This window comes from Penicillium hordei, assembly GCF_028827395.1.
Source record: "Penicillium hordei strain IBT 12815 chromosome Unknown utg000001l_segment0_segment0, whole genome shotgun sequence".
NCBI lineage: Eukaryota > Fungi > Ascomycota > Eurotiomycetes > Eurotiales > Aspergillaceae > Penicillium > Penicillium hordei.
This window is the reverse complement of record NW_026623142.1, coordinates 5,443,670-5,460,820: the sequence shown is the minus strand read 5'-3', so window position 1 is coordinate 5,460,820 and position 17,151 is coordinate 5,443,670. Positions and strand designations below refer to the sequence as shown.

Genomic DNA, 17,151 nt, shown 5'->3' with positions numbered 1-17,151 from the left:
AGCTTTGGTCCTTAAATGATAGGAGTATTTTTAGCTTGCCAACTAACTGCCGAGGTTATAGTTGACTCACTTCCCACCCCTGTTCTCGATTGACCTTGTAACAAGCTCGAACAGATCTCAAGGTGCTCCTCATGATGTCAGTCCTATTGTCAGATGACAACCCTTTCCAGACCTTAATTGCGGAGGCAAACAACAATTCGGTAAGAGAATGCGAGAATTATGAGATAATATCAGATGCTGAAACCTTTTTGGTCTAATAATAGGCAACACTACAATCTCGATACGAGAACCACCGAGTGGCTCGCAATAGCCAGCAAAGTGCAAAGATCCTAGCCGACAGCTTTCCTGGCTGGTCTCTTGACGAGATTCTGAAGCGACTTGATGGCCCTGGAAAGGAAGACGGATTTGTCGATCCTCGAAACTGTCTTGTCATCTGGGCTAGACCTTCGCCTCAAGTTCGCGACCTGATATGCTTCATTCAAAATGAACTGAAGAGCATTTCTCCTTGTAAGTTCACCAATATACAATTCTCTGACTAGGTATTTCCCCTTTAGCCATTTATTTCGCTAACATGGGTGACTATAGCACTCTGGCTCATGCCTCCTGAGAACCTTCACATAACTGTCTTAGAAGTCGCTCATTCTCTGACGGAAGAGCAAATTGAAGGACTTGTCCAGACCCTCCTGTCATCCAAAGATGTCACATCTGCTGATATTGCAGCATACCCATGCAGCCACTCTACACGTCTTATCAAGCCTATGGTAAGCTTTGATTCCACCGCACTGGCGCTCAGCTTTGTTCCGGCTGCTGGTGAGTGCCTAGAAGTGGAATCTAATAGCGATAACGAGCACTACACATACCATCATCTTCGCCGAGATGTCTTTGACATGGTCCGACAAACCAAGGTCCCTGTTGCTTCGCGTTATATCGTTCCCTCGGCACATCTCACTATCGCAAGGTTCATATCCCAGGACGGGTTTGTGGTCAAGGGATCAGATGGCACAGAAACGGTCGATCATTTGCGTGTTAAGCTGTTGGTTGATAAAATTGGTGAGATTAACCAGAAGTTGGAAAATGAGTATTGGCCCAAAGAAGGTGCCACCAGGGAGGGTGGTGAATGGATTGTTGGGCAAGAGGGTCTAGTCATTCGGAGAGGTCGCCTCTGGTATGGAGGTGGCGAGTATGTGCCGCTTGGCTAGATATTTGCTTGGTCATAACAAGTTCTATCCTCCTATCTAGAAGGGTGTGCAGTTAGTCCTTCTCGTGTTCTTTAACTAGACCTTCTTCAACGAGTCGTTCCCATGCTTACCCGGTTATCCGTCGAGTGTATAAATTATTGCCTAGTACATAAATAGATATACATAAGATATATCCAGGCGACAGATGAACGCAATCGCAGAGTCGTATGCCTTTCCCTTTCCAATAAATTAGTGAGGCACCAACCACGGCTTGATTACTTACCTAACGTGATGTCACGTGTTGATGCAGTTTCTCAAAACTGATGTAAAAGGAGCAATTCAAGTATTATTTAAAGTTCAATTGCTGTATCAAATGATATATATTGGTCAAAGATTCCACTTACGCCTACTGAAATCAGATAAATTGATACTGGTGGGTGTCAAACTGCATTTAGGATTGGTCCCACTTTGCCCTTGCCCTATAGCGCACATTCCGGACAACACCCCATAACAGCACGGCCGGCTGGCCCAATGGCAAGGCGCTTGACTACGAATCAAGAGATTGCAGGTTCGATCCCTGCGTCGGTCATCTCTTTTTTGCGCCTCCAAAGTGGGATCTACATTGGAGGATCTCTTTTTGCTGTCTGTTACTGGTTGCAATTCTTTTTTATTCATGACATGATTGATGGGTTTCAACATATAACAGCTACACTTCGTCTCACCCCGGGGTATCAAGCAGTGGTCACTTTACGAATATCCTAAATGGAAAGACTTTACTACATCATTTTTGGATTTACTCGGCCAGAAATGCCCAAGGGCTGCTCGATAGGGATGAGATTTAAACGACGGGCTAGTCGATGTGTTTATGTATGTATGTATAATTTGGTCTCTCAACTTAAGTGGGCCTCTGAAATACTAAAAATATATAGAGATAGAGTTGGAAAGTAAAATGAACTGGGTATAGCAAAAATATATTTGAGCCTCAATTACTTTTGATTGGATTTATCATCAGCTTACGTCTTATCTTGATGTAGAAAATTCCGATCCCCAAGTAGTATGTGAAAAAGTCAGATTGTGGTCAATATTTAAGAGTCCTTCCCACAATGATATGTCGAGGAATCTCTTCCTTGTAGTAGTTATGGCCCTTAAGAGGGTGAACTATGAGGTGCGCAGAAACTTCTGAGCGGTGATTGATCGTATGGGATAAGTTTCGGAGGTATTCTCTACGATACACCATTTGTACATGCAGTCGGCCCCATCGAGGAGGCTTTTTCGCCAAATTTATATAATATTAGATTTGCGGAACCATCCGGCCGATTCCCTGCTTTTTCAGTTGTGCACCTAGAAGCGGATTGGACAAAGGTTGACAATGCTTCCAGCTGATAAACCGCTCTATTTCGTTTCCCGAGAATTTCCCGCGCTATATGACCGGGTCGAGCCCATGGCAAGTGACCTAAAGGATGTAAGGCTAAGTTCAACCCTTAGTCTCATGAGAGATGAGCGTGATACTTTGAAGTACTGGCTATTTTGGCCGGTGGCTATTTTTGGCGGCATCAGCATTTTTTTTAAGGTTGGTCCAAGTAATTTTATAGGAGGTCTCGATGATGTAGGCTTTATATTGGGGAAATAATCAAGCATTAAGCTATAGTTCGAATGTTTAGAAAGAGTGAATTCATAGTTCGCAAGTCGTTACACGGCGGTTGAGAAGTATGTGCTAGTGTCTTGGGCATTTCATCGGCCAGCTTGTGCTATTTGCAAGCAATCTCTCTCTCTTCCATCCACCTCGGTCAATCATTCGTTTCTCTTAATATCTTCTACCGAATGACGCCCTCTTGCCAACTAAAGTACATCGGTCATGTGATTCGAATTGTCGTTCTACCCCGCTCCTAACAAAGTCCTTACTCTGACTCTCTTTCAAGATTATATTGTACGGAAGAAGTATTCAGAATGTCGATTACCCATATCGTTCTTTTCCAGTTCAAGTCAGAAGTAGCCGCCGAGGTTGTCCAAGATGTACGTTTTGCCAAAAGACCATGACGCAGATGGACTGGACTATGAACAATAAGCACTTTACAACGAATGTTAACAATTACCTTAAAAGGCCTGTGAACGTATGCTTGCTCTCAAGAACAATTGTGTCCACCCTACATCACAACAGCCCTATATAAAATCTGCGTCTGGTGGGAAAGATAATTCTCCCGAAGGTATCCAGGTAGGTTTCCACGAGATCCCAGAAGATGGAAAACTCCGATGATATTTGACTGATGCATGATAGAATGGAATTACACACGCATTCGTGGTAGAGTTTGCAAATTCTGCAGATCGAGACTATTATGTACAAAGCGATCCATCTCATTTGGCCTTCGTTAAAACTCTCGATGGGCTCATCGAGAAAGCACAAGTCATTGACTTCACCGACAGAGTTCTTTGAAGTGCTCAGTCACTGCTTCAGGTGTCCTCAAATTTGCACCTTTAATGGGACATAGAGCCTTGACTTTTGTAAATAATTTGAAAGAATAGATCGCATGTTATGTTCCTTCGCTATATATGTATATACGCGGCCAACCGTTTCATACAGCCTGTGGACTTTTCTAGTGTAAAATCTATAGCTATCGATATAATAGCTAAAGCTTTCTAACTTGACCATGTGTCTTGCACCAATCTAGAACTTGTGTTTCTGTAGAGCTATATCTTAATGTTATGAATCTGCTCATTCACTTCCTATCTTCCCATAGCATAAATAAATTTGTAACGTAGAGCATTTGTGGATTGGTCCGTAGAGTGCCACGCCTCCCACAAGAATGAATCCTCGGAACACGGAAATACATTCCCCGGTAAAATAGCAATGCTCCAATTGCCGATGAGTTTAATAGGCCGGAATGTAAGCCAAGCTTCAGGTTCAGGTAGCCACCCTGTTAGAACTGGCTGATGCGCCAATAGTATACTATATTCAGATAGGCATCGGATCTTCTGAACTGAAAACTCCAGATCTATAAACACCTTGCATTGCGAGGACTGTAATGCATACCACTGCCGAACTTGGTACTCTTTCGTGGTTTTAAACGTTTACCAGAACAGTATGGATTGTATGCCTGGAATATACCAGGGTTCAATAAATGGTTGAAATTGAGTTCTCGTAAATATATCAATGAGCGTATATTGAAGCTACGCATAGTTTCACTCGGACTTGGCTCAGGGCCCGAGAATTCCCTATCCCTGCGGTTCCGTTCCAAGTTAGGGCTCGACTCTGTTTGCTCAACCAACGACAATTACCCGAAATAGAGAGATTACAGTAAAATAGGTTGAATTGATCTTTCTTATGCCTTCCGCCTCAAAGTTGATAATATTGGAATACGTACGGAGTACTATGTAAAGCTTGTGCAGAGTTACAATCTTCGCGAGTTCTCTGACTGGGCATTGCTCGGACGCAAGGGAGACGCGAATAAAACACGCCAACCATTCCCGAGCCTCGCAGCCACCCGCAAGGTTTTTTTGTTTCGATTGAATTGATGGCATTTCTGGAACCTTTTAGGCGCGATGTTACTATAGCGAAATAAAGGCAATACGTGACAAAGGAAACCGAGCCGAAGAACCTACCTTGTTTCGGAATTGCCAACGTGGCTGGAACTTGTGCATACAGCGATATCGCACTTGTGTTAATACGGGAAAGGACTTCGAATTGCCTTAATTGCCTCTGAGATTGTGTATACACTTGACCTCCAAGATCAGATCTACAAAACACACCGGGGGCGGAACCTATAACTCCCGATATGAGCACATATCTAACCTTGAATAATGAGGTAACCCATAGGATCATCCCTGTCAGTGAAAAATTTGTGATCGATCCACACGGCTACAGAATTGGCGATCGACGATGCATCGTTGGAAGAAATGTCTAAAATTGCTTGCCCAGAACCGAGTCTCATGAACGCCCGGTTTCCGAGACAAAAGACAAAGGGAACGAGGCAAAGAGACACATTCAAATTGAGCTAGTGAGCCTGCATGGAAAGAAAGAAATATCGATTTTCCCCAGAGCTAGGGACAAGGAATCCCGTTTCCCGCGAACTTCCAAGACCCTCACAGGGTTCATCTATGCACATATCCGACACGGTAAACGGGGACTTAAGGGATCGGCTGGCTATTATTGAAATATTCTGTACTTCAGAAAACGGGATATAGAAAACTTTAGAGATAAGTCTCTAATCCAAAAGAGGAACAGGGGACACGAAGAATGAGAGGGATAGGTTTGGCCAGAACACGAGACTTCTCTTTGCTTCTTCTCCCTTTTACCCCTTCGGTCTGGGCCGCTTTCCACTTGATCCACTGAGGGTCGAATACCTAATCTGCATGGGTCTCTGCCGCCAGCATATGTTCCCTGCAGCCTGCAGGTCATGGTTGCCGCCTGTACTGCCCATCTGCTGTGTTGCATCCGATGAGTTGCAGTAGATCGTGGGTTTATCGCCCGCATACAAAGATCGATACCCGTAGAAGCGATCGCTTCTGATAGACACCTTGAATTCCTAGTAAGAGCCGGAATAGGTAAAAGGAACTCCAAGCAATCCAGCCCCCCAGGGAGGACCCACTGAAGCCGCCAGGAGAGCCAGATTGGTGTGCCGAGCCTGTCATCCTGTCCATGCCAAAGGTACGGCTGTCGCCTAGTTCAACCAGAGACTGTGGATCGGTTTGTCCTTGACACGCCAGGAATAGCATAGATGTGCATAACTCCGTACATACTAATATATGTACTCTCGCTCCTGTCTTTTGACACTCTCATTCTCCAAGCACACCTCCATGGTGTAGAACAGTTATAATCTTTTCTTTCTTTTTTTTTTCTGTTCCTTTCCTTTCTTTGGGAGTTGTCATTCCCAGTCTCTCGTTTCGCCTTGTCACTCGTTGTATAGTATTTGCTTCACCTCCAAGCGTTGCCTTTATTCTTTTCATTTCCTTGTTCGCATTCAAGGACATTTTAGCTGGAATCGTCATTGTTCCAAACTCCCGCGAACTGCCTAGCTCTTTATAAGAAAGAGCTCCTTGTCCGCCGATCGGATCAACCGAAACAACACCAATCCAACATGGAATGCTTTCGACAAATTTTCCGGTGCCTGAAGGCACCTCTCAGACGCGACAAGGGACGGATTATTGAGATTGTAAGTCGGGTAGAACTCCGGGAAATGGTTTGCCGTTGCAAAGACAGTCGCTAACAAATTTATGAAACAGGGCCCTCCCACTAATTTCCGCAAGGAAGAATTGCCTGCTTATTTCTCTGATGCCGAGTCAGTTCTCTCGCCCAGCCAAAATTCGACAGAACGATCACATCTGACCAATCAATTACAGGACGCTCACGTCCCAGGACAGCTGCACAGCGACGGCGGAGAAGGACGGAACGATGATCGAAATGGTATCTCTACCATCGTCACCGAAGAGCAAGGTGCGGGCCCATGTTCGAAGGATGAGCGTGAAACTGTCATCCGCCTCCGAGAGCGCATGAAGTTATCCCGATGGTGGAAATCGAGGTCAGCTGCAGGTCATGAAACTAAGGCCCCGGCCGAATCGATCAGGATGGAGGAGATGCGAAACGCCGAATTAGCGTGTTCATAGGGAAACTGTGGATTGGTACATGGATGGTCACACCAAGAAGGTGGGCACTTCATTGTGCCGGGATTTTTTTGCATTTAAGTTGTTCCCTCCGCCTGCTACAGGCGATTGTCTTGCAGTCGGTTCACTGGACTTGTTAGAGATAGAGTTATTTATTCGAGATGACTCCGGTAGTTCATCAAGGTCATCAAAAAGCGATTGAACTCGAGATTTATACGCATTCGCTGGACTGGGTCGTCCGTGTGTCGGTTTCGCTTTCGGCTTTGACGTAAAAGTGCTTTGTATTTTAGATTGCTGCCAGCCTCGTTGTGTTGTCTGAACGTGAGTTTGACTCTTGCGCAGAGTGGCATTTGTTCGTTTTGGCGGCAGCACCACTGGCTTTGTTTCTAGGCCAAGATCGTCATCGTCATCCGAACCCGAGGCCGTCTCTTCGTCCAGCTCAATCCCTGGAACTTCTGCTGCTCTTGATGGTGCAGCCACACTCCCGATACTGTTCACCCGGGTTCGTCTAGTACCTAAAGTAGGCGCCTGCCCAAAGCCCGCAGCAGCTCTAGTAGAGGACCTAGGTGCATAGACTCCCGCTAAGGATCGTGTTTTTCGTGGGCTCGTCATGAGATCGTGAAGATGTGTTCCAGCCCATCTCTCATCATCTTCATCTTCATCTTTCTCGTCGACTCCTCCGTCTCCGATCTGCGCGAGCCCGGCTTTTTGTCGCTCCCTCAGCGCTTCGGCTTGTCTTCTTCGTTCAACTTCATTCGACAGTGGGGTACGATTGTCGGTAGGCCTCTCAATATCCTTCATTCCGGCTGCATTTTCGGCTTTCACTTGCTTTCTCCGTCGTAGGTACTCCGCATGATGTAGATGTTGAGTAAATGCTTGCGCGACGGCGTAGAACTCATCTTCTACCATAACCCAGCCATCATCATGTTGAATTCCTTCCACCAAAAATCTATAACGTGCCTATTAGCGACTTTGTCTAGTTGCGCGGGGCCTGGTTGTGATCGTACTCTTCGGAGGGACAGCGTCTGATAGGAGAGGTCGGCGGGCTTTGGGCTGTACAAAGCAATCAGATTTTATCTTTTGTCACAGATATTCCACACCTAAAACCTACAGGATCTGAAGAAATCGCGTCTTGGGGAGAAAACTCGAGGGTTTTTGGGAGTGAGGTCGCGATCAGGACTGGGTTCCGTCTTCACGCGCTTTCGCGGCGTTGACACTTTTTTCACGGGGATGTTATTTTCGGCGCGAAGCCAGGGCAATGTCCTAGGCATAATTCAAAATAATATAGAGGAAAATCAAGACGTCGATTGGCGTCGCGATCTCAGCCAAAGATTACAATGAGGGAAAGAGAGCTGCCGATAGACATCCACGGCCGATAAGGTGAGGTCACCCGCCTTCCGCGCAAACACAAACCTTCAATTTAGAGCTTCACTACGAAGTGGAAAATTTGCGAGTATGAACCTCATTCTTTTGGGTATCTAATGCCAGTTTGGACATTGGTAATGCAAGATAAAAAGAACTGGGACTGCCTCAAACGCCTCGTGCAGGATATATCACCGAAATCAAGAACGGACTGCCGGTAGAACGCCCATTCAACCATTCGAGGGAAACAAAATTAAACGCCAGTATCTCTGCCCATGCAAGGGTCCACTTACACCTCACCAGGCCGCTTGCTATTACAGCTCACAATCTTAACCTTATCCGCGGACACAGTTGTCTGGTTGTCCAGCTTGAACGAGACATCCTTGATCAGGAAGGTCCAGACTTCGTCGCAGAATCGGTAGGTATCCAGGTGGCCCTAAAATTGGGGGGAAGATGTATATGTTAGCCTCGTTGAACTATCATTAAACATGACCCATTTAGGCTAGGGTGCTTTGAACGGGAAATGAGTTACCTTGAAGGTCAGTCTGGCCCGGACTTTGTCCGCCAAGACTTCAGTGACAATCTTGTCAAAGGTCCCGAGGATCTTCATTGCCAGCTGGGGTTCGATGCGGCCTTCGTTGATTAGGTCGTCGAGGGTATCGGTGAGGGATAACCCGAGGCTAGATGTTCCTTGAGTCAGCGTTGAAGCTTTCGGTTTGCTTAATCGGGTATATTACCTGCTGCCACGGTAAAGCTCATAGTAAGCCACAGATGCCATTCTGAGATGAAATAATGGCAGACTCGTCGAAAGAGTATCGGAGGAGTGAGTGACAAGAGCAAGTTCATGATCGCCGGCCGAATCGCGGGGGCGATCGAATGCACGTGACTTTCTTATAGTCACGTGGATACTCTTATCTTGAATTGCGTCAGTCAGATGAATTGACTGTGTTTGATCTTTGATCTCAGAAACTTTAGTAAACGTCTAATAAGCTCGGAAGCTAAGCTGCAGTATGATTGCTAAGGGTCCAGGGCCTCTATCCCTTCTGAATAAAACATTATCCAGTCAATTGCATGTTACTTGTGTACGATCTTTATCAACAACATTCAGAGCATCAGAAGCCCAAGGTCGGTCAGTTCCGTTCAAAGCCAATCCCAGAGCTAACATGTATTGTCTTGGAGGACTTATAGACTCCCAAGGCCACCAAAACCCCGAGTCCAAGCAAGAGAAAGGCGATCAGGTATCAAAGAACTCCGAAAACCAAGACAACAAGCGCCACACGCTTCCACCCAAGGCCAAAACTGTATCCGAAGCCGACGCCGAGCTTCGCGAGCGACTCGAACAAATGTCTGGAGCAGGAGGAGCCTGCGGAATTGAATACGAAGACGGCAAACCGAATGCAATGAAGCGCGGCGTGCGAAACAACATGTTCCGATTGATTTGAAACAATCTTCGACATCAACATATCGAAGCAACAAACCATAATTATCTCAAATGCCACGGATATATCTCCCAGTGAGGTCTCATGCCCTGTAAGCAGGCTTGGCTCCAGATGCCTTGGTAATACACGTGGTGAAAGAATGTTCTCGGCTCATCGTTCTCTTCCATCTCCGGGAGTTACAGGCATTCACCCATTCACCAGGACCCTTCTTGAACTTTGTTTCCCACAACATATATGAGGATGGCTGGGATTGGCCTCGGCTGAGATTGCCTAATTAATAATCCGAATATGGCCACCCGTGGACGGCTGCATGTGACATTTCTTTGATAAGGGTGAACGGTCATGCATAATGCATTCCGCTCTTCGGGTGTGACTGCATTCTCCGATGACGCTTCCTTGAGCGGAGCCGCGCAATCAGTCACGGTGCTCTCTCGCTATGAACTTGACTTTGGATAGTTGGGACATTCTTGGTTATTTGGCATTGGAACACTTTCTTTTCGTGGTTGAGGGCGACTTCGTTGCAATGCGCTGGGTCAGAGGGAGTGCAGTGCATGCGTGTCCTGTCAATTCTCGGAGCAGTGCCTCATTGGCCAGGATCGAATGCTGTGCTTTGATCGGCGGTAAAGTTTAGCTCGAACAGTTGGATTTTGACAGGAAAAATCCATAAAACATAGCAAGCCATATCATGGGGCTGAGAAATAGACTGGTCCAAATCCAATGAAAGTGTGGATAAACGAAATTACCACCGTCCAAAAATAGGATCTTAGTGGCAGAAACAAATCTCATTTCTATGCCGTGAGCCCCGGCTCGAATTTAAAAAGAAACAAATATTATCCCATTAACACCTAATTTCGGACCATTTTCGCATTGAATTCCGCCCAAAGAAGAAAAACCAAAGAGAGCCCAATGCATGATTGACGTTTCAAAGAAAAGCTCATTTCCGCACAACCATGCCAGCCAAAACACCAGCGCCAATGACACCACCGTCGGAGGCTTCCCGTAAGAAAACCGACTTTCCGCCTCGCTGTGGACCGGTCCGCATGATAAGACGGTCAATATATTGCTGGCACATTTCCTTGAATTGCGGGTAATGTTGGATAATGCCACCAGTGTAAGCAACGACGAGCTCTTCAGGACCAGACTGCCAATCTATTGGCGTAGGATCGAGAACAGGGACGACATGTTCCTGGGTTGTGTGGTTGGTAGCGACAGCGGCAGGGTTAAGGTTTGCAGCTGCGGCGTCCGGGACACCAGTGGACTCAGTGATGGCGTCGCCGTTGCTCTGGGGTGAAGCGGGATTCTCGGGTGAGCTGCTGTTGCTGTCTTCCTTCAGCTCGATCTCGCGAGCACAGGCTAGGAGACCGACCACCGCAGCGGCGATCAGCCCAGCTGACCGTCTTTGTACTGTGCGAGCGATCTTTCGGAATGCGCCCGCGGCTCGGGCGTCCCAGCGCCAGTCACTGCTCTCTGGTGGAGGGAGGGATTTGTTCAAGGCCTGGGCGAGGTCGTTGTCAGATCGAGATTTGGCGACATGGTCGGAGATGTATGTAGTTGTCAGGGCGTATTCTTGGATGAGGTTGGCAGGTAGGGAGCGTTTTGATAATTCGGCGACTGTTGTGAGATAATCGAATAAGATCAAGCGAATCAGTTCACCAATATAGCGGCCTCCAGTCATGTATTCGAAGGGCTGGAAGCCTGGACGTGCACATGCCTGGTCCAGTTCGATGTCCCATTTTGTGGTCACGTTGAGCTCCTTGAGTGGTGGTGCGGCACCAGAAATAGTCCACTCGGTGTTGACGACAGTCTCCACAGCACTGGGTTCCATTACGTTCACGCTCTTGGCTTTAGATTCGTGCAAATCACCGAGCTTCATTGGGATAGTTGCGTTACAGCCAGTGCCCACGATGATACCCATGGCGACTCTACTGTTTGGTAGAGACTTGACTTTGTATGCAAGGGAAGCTAGCGTGGCCACCGTGTCGTTGGTGATAGCTTGGATTTTCAATTTTGGTAATGCGAAAAGTTTTCGACGTTTGGTTGTGGGTTCGTCTTCATCATCAGGTCGCCTTGTATGTTTTTCATATCCATTCAGAAGGATGTTGCCAAGATTGAGATTTGATGAGATGGCGAAGCCTTTCCCCATGGGCATTAATGTGGCCTCTGCCAATGATTCTTGCCTAGGCTTAGTTAGCATAAAATCGACGAAACAGGAGTCCCAGAATCCAGGAAGACCAGCAGCACAAGCACAAGCGAAAATAACTTACATGATGGGGAAACTGAATGTGATTCCCATATCTAATTCGGCAGGGATATCCTTCTTCGTGGCATCTGATGATAGACTCTCCGCTACCACTTCCGCAATGCAATCACCGATCCAAGAAAAGAGATCCTCAGCCTTGTCCATCTTCAAATGCTCTTGAATAGGCCAAGCTCTTTCCAGCGTCCGCTTCACCCGCTGGCGCTGAGCTTTCCGGATAGTGTCCTGTGACCTCTCCGTAGCATCTGTAGGTCGAACATCGGAATCCACGGCTTCTCCGAGTAACTCGATAAAAGCCACCCGAAGGTTGCTACCTCCTACATCGATCGCTAGATAGCGACCAGTTTCCTGGCCAGTAGGAAGTTGAGTCACGGGTGTTGGCAAAAATTGCTGGTCCGATGTCAGGGCAAGGTTGCGGTATGTGGTGGAAAAGCGCCGGGCCAGTTTGTACAGCACAGCCTCATCCAGGGAGATTGGTGATAAGAACTCTTCCAATTGTTGCTGGTGTGCCAGATATTCTTGTTGAATGGCGTTTAGTTCCGAGCTGCCTTCCTCATGTTCCTCATCTTCAATCAAGTCGTCGTGCATAATTTCGCGCTCCTCATCCTTCTTAGAGGATTTCGAATTGGCCGAGGTCATGATGGGGAAAAATGGAAGATATATATCCCCTTAAAATTCCCTATTCCAAATTGTGGAAAATACCAGACCAAATGAGCTGGCAGAGCTATGTCAATAGTGACGTGTAGGGTTCTGGAATGTTTAGGAATAGAGACAGGGCATATCCTTAAAATCTTTGAATTGTGGATACAAGCTACCGGGGAAGCTAATCCAATGGCTCAAGAGCTAAACTTGTTGTGTTAGCGAGGTTGCAATAAAAGGGAAGGGAACATTTCGGTGACGCGGTCTGCAGGTCGTCCGGGCTGCGGGGGAAAAAGAGAAAACACGATGATCATGCCAGAAGGGGGAATCCCCCATCTATGTTTTATTCCGTACATACCCTGGAATTTAGGTATGCACTGATTGCGCTGATCACAAAGATTAATGGTCTTCCCTTTTTTTTTTTTTTTTCCTCTTTTTTTTTTCAAGGATGATAGGAGAGGTGATTAGACTATATATGGGGGAACCGCGGGATCTCTTGAGGGAAATATCCCTAGATAGGTGAGGGAGTGAAGAATGGAAGTATAGAGCTCCCTTTTAGACGGGACAGATGACGGTAAAAAGGAAAAAGGATAGGCAATTTGTTCGGAGGTACCTTTGATGTTTTGATCCAACCAACTAAGGATTGGTAGTGATTGGAAGAACAAGTCGGAGAACAGTCGGAGATTCAGAAGTGGGGGGAAGAAATGATTCCTATCCGATGTGACATATGATCAGATTGAGAAGTTCAAAAATTAGACAGATCATAAGCTTGAAAGTTATAAGAAAAGAAAATCAGTAAATATATATAAGAAATGAGATGCGACCATCGGAAGGCACGAGGCGATGCGACGCTGTTCGGGACAAGTTAAGAGTATCCCTTGACTTTCGATTGGATTGAAAAAAACTTTACTTTTAGACTCCCCTCTTTGGCATCTTTCTAAATTCAACTCTCCAAGTCTATGTAACCCTACTTTAGGTCATTATGTTCGGCTAAACCTTTCCCCTACCTTTCAGTAGAGATTATCCCAGAGAGCCAAGCTAATTTCTCCATTCCTTCTATCACGATTAGACGAAACACAGCCTATACGTTTGAATGCGAGTTCCAATCAGCTGGAGACTATAAAGTAATAATAGTATACATATGTACCTCTTTACGAGGGACCTTAGTGGAGTCGAAGGATTCTGGCTTGGAAAAACGCGCCAAAGTATCGGCAAAGTATTATGTTCCAATGTTGCTATTCGTTCGATACGAGGCCCGCCTAAGTTCGATATACTACTCGTGGCACTTGCGTAGTGATCGGGCCGGACATACCCGTATTCAGACGCAGGCGCATCTGCCTTTTGATCCAACGGGGACGAACCCGTTGGCATGGTCTCGTTTGCAGGGTCTCGTTTGCAGGGCCTCGATCGTTCGCTGGCACCCGCCACACCGGGCTGTCAGATCCTACTGGGCTCGGTTCAAATTACCTTACCTTGGGGTTGCCCATAGTTGGCCATTTGCCCATCCGCAAATAGCTTGATGCTTCTCGTGTTTGGCACAGTTCTATCATAGAATTGATTAATGAAGGTTTTCATGTACGAGCCTCAAAAGCACGCGATCCCAAGCTATTATGCACGGTCTGTCCATAGACCATACCCCATAAAGCCCAGTGATCCTAGTTGGGCCTATTTAAAACCTAAGCTCCGGAGTATGTACTGGATGCCCCGTCGAAATCGCCTCCGAAGTCGGCGCCCAGCCTAGCACGGATACATCGTATGGGTTTGGTGATTGTGGACACATTTAAGCATTTAAGAGAGGACAAAGTCTTACCGGTCTTTCGACTAAAGCAAGAGGAATAATTATGGGGCTGTATCTTTATTATTAACAATAATAACAAGGGCATATGTTCATGAGTATGTACCTTGAAGGGCTTCCAACGTCCACGGGAAGAGCTTACATAATCGACTTGGCCCACCTGGGCACCCTAGGCCCCAGGACTGGAGCTCTGGACTCTCCACATGATCTTATCAAAACAACGTCACTTCTGATTTTATCCCATCATGGAAAAACTACCGATCCACTCCAAGGAGGGATATGGTGACACTCTTCCACTGGGAAACCACCCTGATCGTCGTGCACGTCCTAGCACAACCACCTATTTGTGTCGGATCGGTGTCATCGCATTGCTCTTCATCGGCTACATTTTGCTTCTACGGCCGTCTTCCCCACGATGTAGCGGCATAGCCCCACAAACGGAGAATTATAGAGCTGAGGTTCAAGAAGAGCATGACAACTATGTACAGCTGGGACACTTTGCTTCTGATGCACATCAGACACTTGAACAAACTAAGATACCGCTGGAGGCTCACATCATGAGCAAATGCCCAGATGCCCAGTACTGCTTGCAAAAACTGGTTCTACCAGCCATGGAAAGAATCAGTGACAAGGTGGACTTCAAACTATCATTCATTGCTAGGTGAGCATCGAACCGCATGTGGAGAAGAACCGATGTTATTCTGTACCAGACTCCATTCTAAACATTTGACTAATATTATCATCATAGCGTGTCTAAAGATTCTGAAGAGATAGAATGCAAGCATGGCCCAGGTGAATGCATCGGTGACATGCTCATGCTCTGTGCGGCCAATCTTCCTTTCCCTCCCACTGCGGACGAAGAGTCTCTTCCATCTCAGTACCCCCGACCCCCTATTATCCGGTCGCTAGGATTTGCAAACTGTCTGATCAATGACTTTGCCCGGATCCCCGACCGCGAATTTGTCCATCACTGTGCAATGGAGCATGGAATTGACTTTGACGCCTTAAACAAGTGTGCGAGCCAACAGAATGATGACCCGAACGATGGCAATGACGGCGGACCACCACTCAGTGGTATTGCGCTACTACGCGAAAGCGCTTTGCATGGCGAACAACTTGGTGTTAAGATTAGCTGCACAGTGCGTCTCAATGATGCTGTCTGGTGCATCCGCGATAGCGACGAGTGGAAAAACTGTGCCCAGAATGGACAAGGCAGCCAACCCTCAGCCCTGATCGATCAAGTCGAAAAGCTCTGGAAAGAGAGAAACTGAGCTCTAGATGAATACTTCATCGTTTATACCCTGCCTTCATTCCCATACGATAGGACATGAGACTCGATAACTAAATGCCCCTGATGATCTAATACACGTTATCATATCCATTGCACTTGCACTATAGGCATTCCCTACAGTCAAATTTCGTGCTAAGCTAGATATTTCCCAAGACGAACCCCCATATTTGGTAACTCCGACTCCATGTCATGCATTGAAGATAGTATTTTCCCGCGCGTAGTTGACAAACAATCCCTATTAGCCGAGTCACGCACAGTCTGGCCATCTGCCTGTTTCCTTGCCATTGTTGTATTTGATCAGATCTCAGAACTCCTTCATTTTCCTTCCTCTTTCTCCCCTCCAATTATCTTTATCAACATCGTGGGGTTATTGTCCATGATCCGCGTGGAGCTTCGCAATGCCACCATCTTCTCATCCAAAACAGCGCGGTAAGTTGCTTCCAGCCTTGGATCTACCCATACTTTCGACTTTGATATCTTCATATCATTATGCTAATGGAATGGCTACCATAGAGACAAAGCGTGTCATGCCGCGCGGGGTGCGTGGTAAGGAGGACAGCTTGTACCTCAAGTGGAGTGTGGTCATGAATCCAAGCGAGCTCCTAAAAGAGCTCGTTGGCAACCGCGAGCATGCTCGAGCCCTCTTCCATGGACTGAGGCGCCAAGTCAAATCCGTCCGCCACCGCTCGCAGTCCTACGACGATGGCCAGGTCACGATCTACGACCGTGTTCTTCTTCGCCTCTATGACGAGGGACACACCATGCAACACTACGGTCTGCTTGAATTCTACCTGGCCGAGTATCTGGGAACCAAGAACTGTCACTCGGAGGAGGAGAACAACTCTGTCATTGCTGCCCACTTTGCTGCCCAGCGCATCCTGGACAATGGTTTGTCGCTGCGCCTTGATGGAATTTATTTTTTATCTATTTTAACATAACCTACCAGGCCCTATTTCCGAAATCCCAATTACTGAAACCGATAGCGTGGGAGCTGCCACCGACGAGATCGAGACTGGCAAGTCGTCACAGAACTCTGGCGCAACCAAGTCATCCCACATCGACAAGCTCATCCAGGTATACCAGAAGGCCAAGGCTGACTACTACATCCTTCAGGTTTCTGAGAACCACCTTGAGCGAACCAGCAGTGTTCGATTTCTCCGTGACACGGCTGAGAACCTTCTGCGATACCTGATGTCAGCCGACAAAGACCACGATCTGATTCCCGAAATTGAGGATATCATCCAGGTTAGCCAGGCACGTGCAAGTCAACTAGCTGGCGGCCGCAAGCGCAAGTTTGAGCGCATGGACAACGACTCGAGGGGCAGCCCAAGCCTCAGCCCCTACCGACCTCGCGGATACTACAGAGACCAGCGCGGAGGACACAAGCGTCGGGACCGATATGTCCCCGACAGTGTCACATGGGACCATAGCCACAAGGGTGGATGGGATCATAGCCATGTCAATAGAAGGATCGGATGGGATAATCGTGCCTTGGACTCCTACCGTCCTTAAGCTCACCGCGGATCCGAGCTCCTGGCCGAAGGATACGTTCTGAACTATGAGGGCAGCCTTTTCTTCGCTACTTCTTAAGGCGA

The 17,151-nt window shown here is 47.1% G+C and overlaps 8 protein-coding genes across 8 annotated transcripts; 6 read left to right on the top strand and 2 right to left on the bottom strand.

Moving 5' to 3' along the window:
• Positions 1-131: 131 nt before the first annotated feature.
• On the top strand, positions 132-1,199 carry N7537_002068 (uncharacterized protein; the record flags this gene model as incomplete). The annotated part of the gene is made up of 3 exons (XM_056893126.1): positions 132-200; positions 264-507; positions 586-1,199. 3 exons carry the CDS (start codon positions 132-134, stop codon positions 1,197-1,199), a joined length of 927 nt encoding a protein of 308 aa, XP_056758121.1.
• A 1,926-nt stretch (positions 1,200-3,125) lies between these two features.
• N7537_002067 (Dabb family protein) lies at positions 3,126-3,609 on the top strand (the record flags this gene model as incomplete). The annotated part of the gene is made up of 3 exons (XM_056893125.1): positions 3,126-3,191; positions 3,280-3,390; positions 3,454-3,609. The coding sequence occupies 3 exons, from the start codon at positions 3,126-3,128 to the stop codon at positions 3,607-3,609; spliced, it is 333 nt and encodes a 110-aa protein (XP_056758120.1).
• Positions 3,610-6,033: 2,424 nt separating this feature from the next.
• N7537_002066 (uncharacterized protein) lies at positions 6,034-6,776 on the top strand (the record flags this gene model as incomplete). The annotated part of the gene is made up of 2 exons (XM_056893124.1): positions 6,034-6,325; positions 6,396-6,776. The coding sequence occupies exons 1-2, from the start codon at positions 6,251-6,253 to the stop codon at positions 6,774-6,776; spliced, it is 456 nt and encodes a 151-aa protein (XP_056758119.1). The 5' UTR covers positions 6,034-6,250.
• Positions 6,777-6,803: 27 nt separating this feature from the next.
• Positions 6,804-8,952, bottom strand: N7537_002065 (transcription initiation factor IIA subunit gamma; the record flags this gene model as incomplete). The annotated part of the gene is made up of 6 exons (XM_056893123.1): positions 8,873-8,952; positions 8,668-8,815; positions 8,429-8,571; positions 7,885-8,036; positions 7,781-7,826; positions 6,804-7,722 (listed from the first exon to the last, which is right to left on the bottom strand). The coding sequence occupies exons 1-6, from the start codon at positions 8,911-8,913 to the stop codon at positions 6,804-6,806; spliced, it is 1,449 nt and encodes a 482-aa protein (XP_056758118.1). The 5' UTR covers positions 8,914-8,952.
• Positions 8,953-9,298: 346 nt separating this feature from the next.
• On the top strand, positions 9,299-9,577 carry N7537_002064 (uncharacterized protein; the record flags this gene model as incomplete). The annotated part of the gene is made up of 1 exon (XM_056893122.1): positions 9,299-9,577. One exon carries the CDS (start codon positions 9,299-9,301, stop codon positions 9,575-9,577), a length of 279 nt encoding a protein of 92 aa, XP_056758117.1.
• Positions 9,578-10,508: 931 nt separating this feature from the next.
• N7537_002063 (hexokinase family protein) lies at positions 10,509-12,470 on the bottom strand (the record flags this gene model as incomplete). Its single annotated transcript, XM_056893121.1, has 2 exons — positions 10,509-11,751; positions 11,839-12,470. The coding sequence occupies 2 exons, from the start codon at positions 12,468-12,470 to the stop codon at positions 10,509-10,511; spliced, it is 1,875 nt and encodes a 624-aa protein (XP_056758116.1).
• A 2,040-nt stretch (positions 12,471-14,510) lies between these two features.
• On the top strand, positions 14,511-15,536 carry N7537_002062 (GILT family protein; the record flags this gene model as incomplete). The annotated part of the gene is made up of 2 exons (XM_056893120.1): positions 14,511-14,926; positions 15,014-15,536. The coding sequence occupies 2 exons, from the start codon at positions 14,511-14,513 to the stop codon at positions 15,534-15,536; spliced, it is 939 nt and encodes a 312-aa protein (XP_056758115.1).
• A 418-nt stretch (positions 15,537-15,954) lies between these two features.
• N7537_002061 (uncharacterized protein) lies at positions 15,955-17,068 on the top strand (the record flags this gene model as incomplete). Its single annotated transcript, XM_056893119.1, has 3 exons — positions 15,955-15,985; positions 16,070-16,444; positions 16,503-17,068. The coding sequence occupies 3 exons, from the start codon at positions 15,955-15,957 to the stop codon at positions 17,066-17,068; spliced, it is 972 nt and encodes a 323-aa protein (XP_056758114.1).
• Between the last annotated feature and the right edge of the window lie 83 nt (positions 17,069-17,151).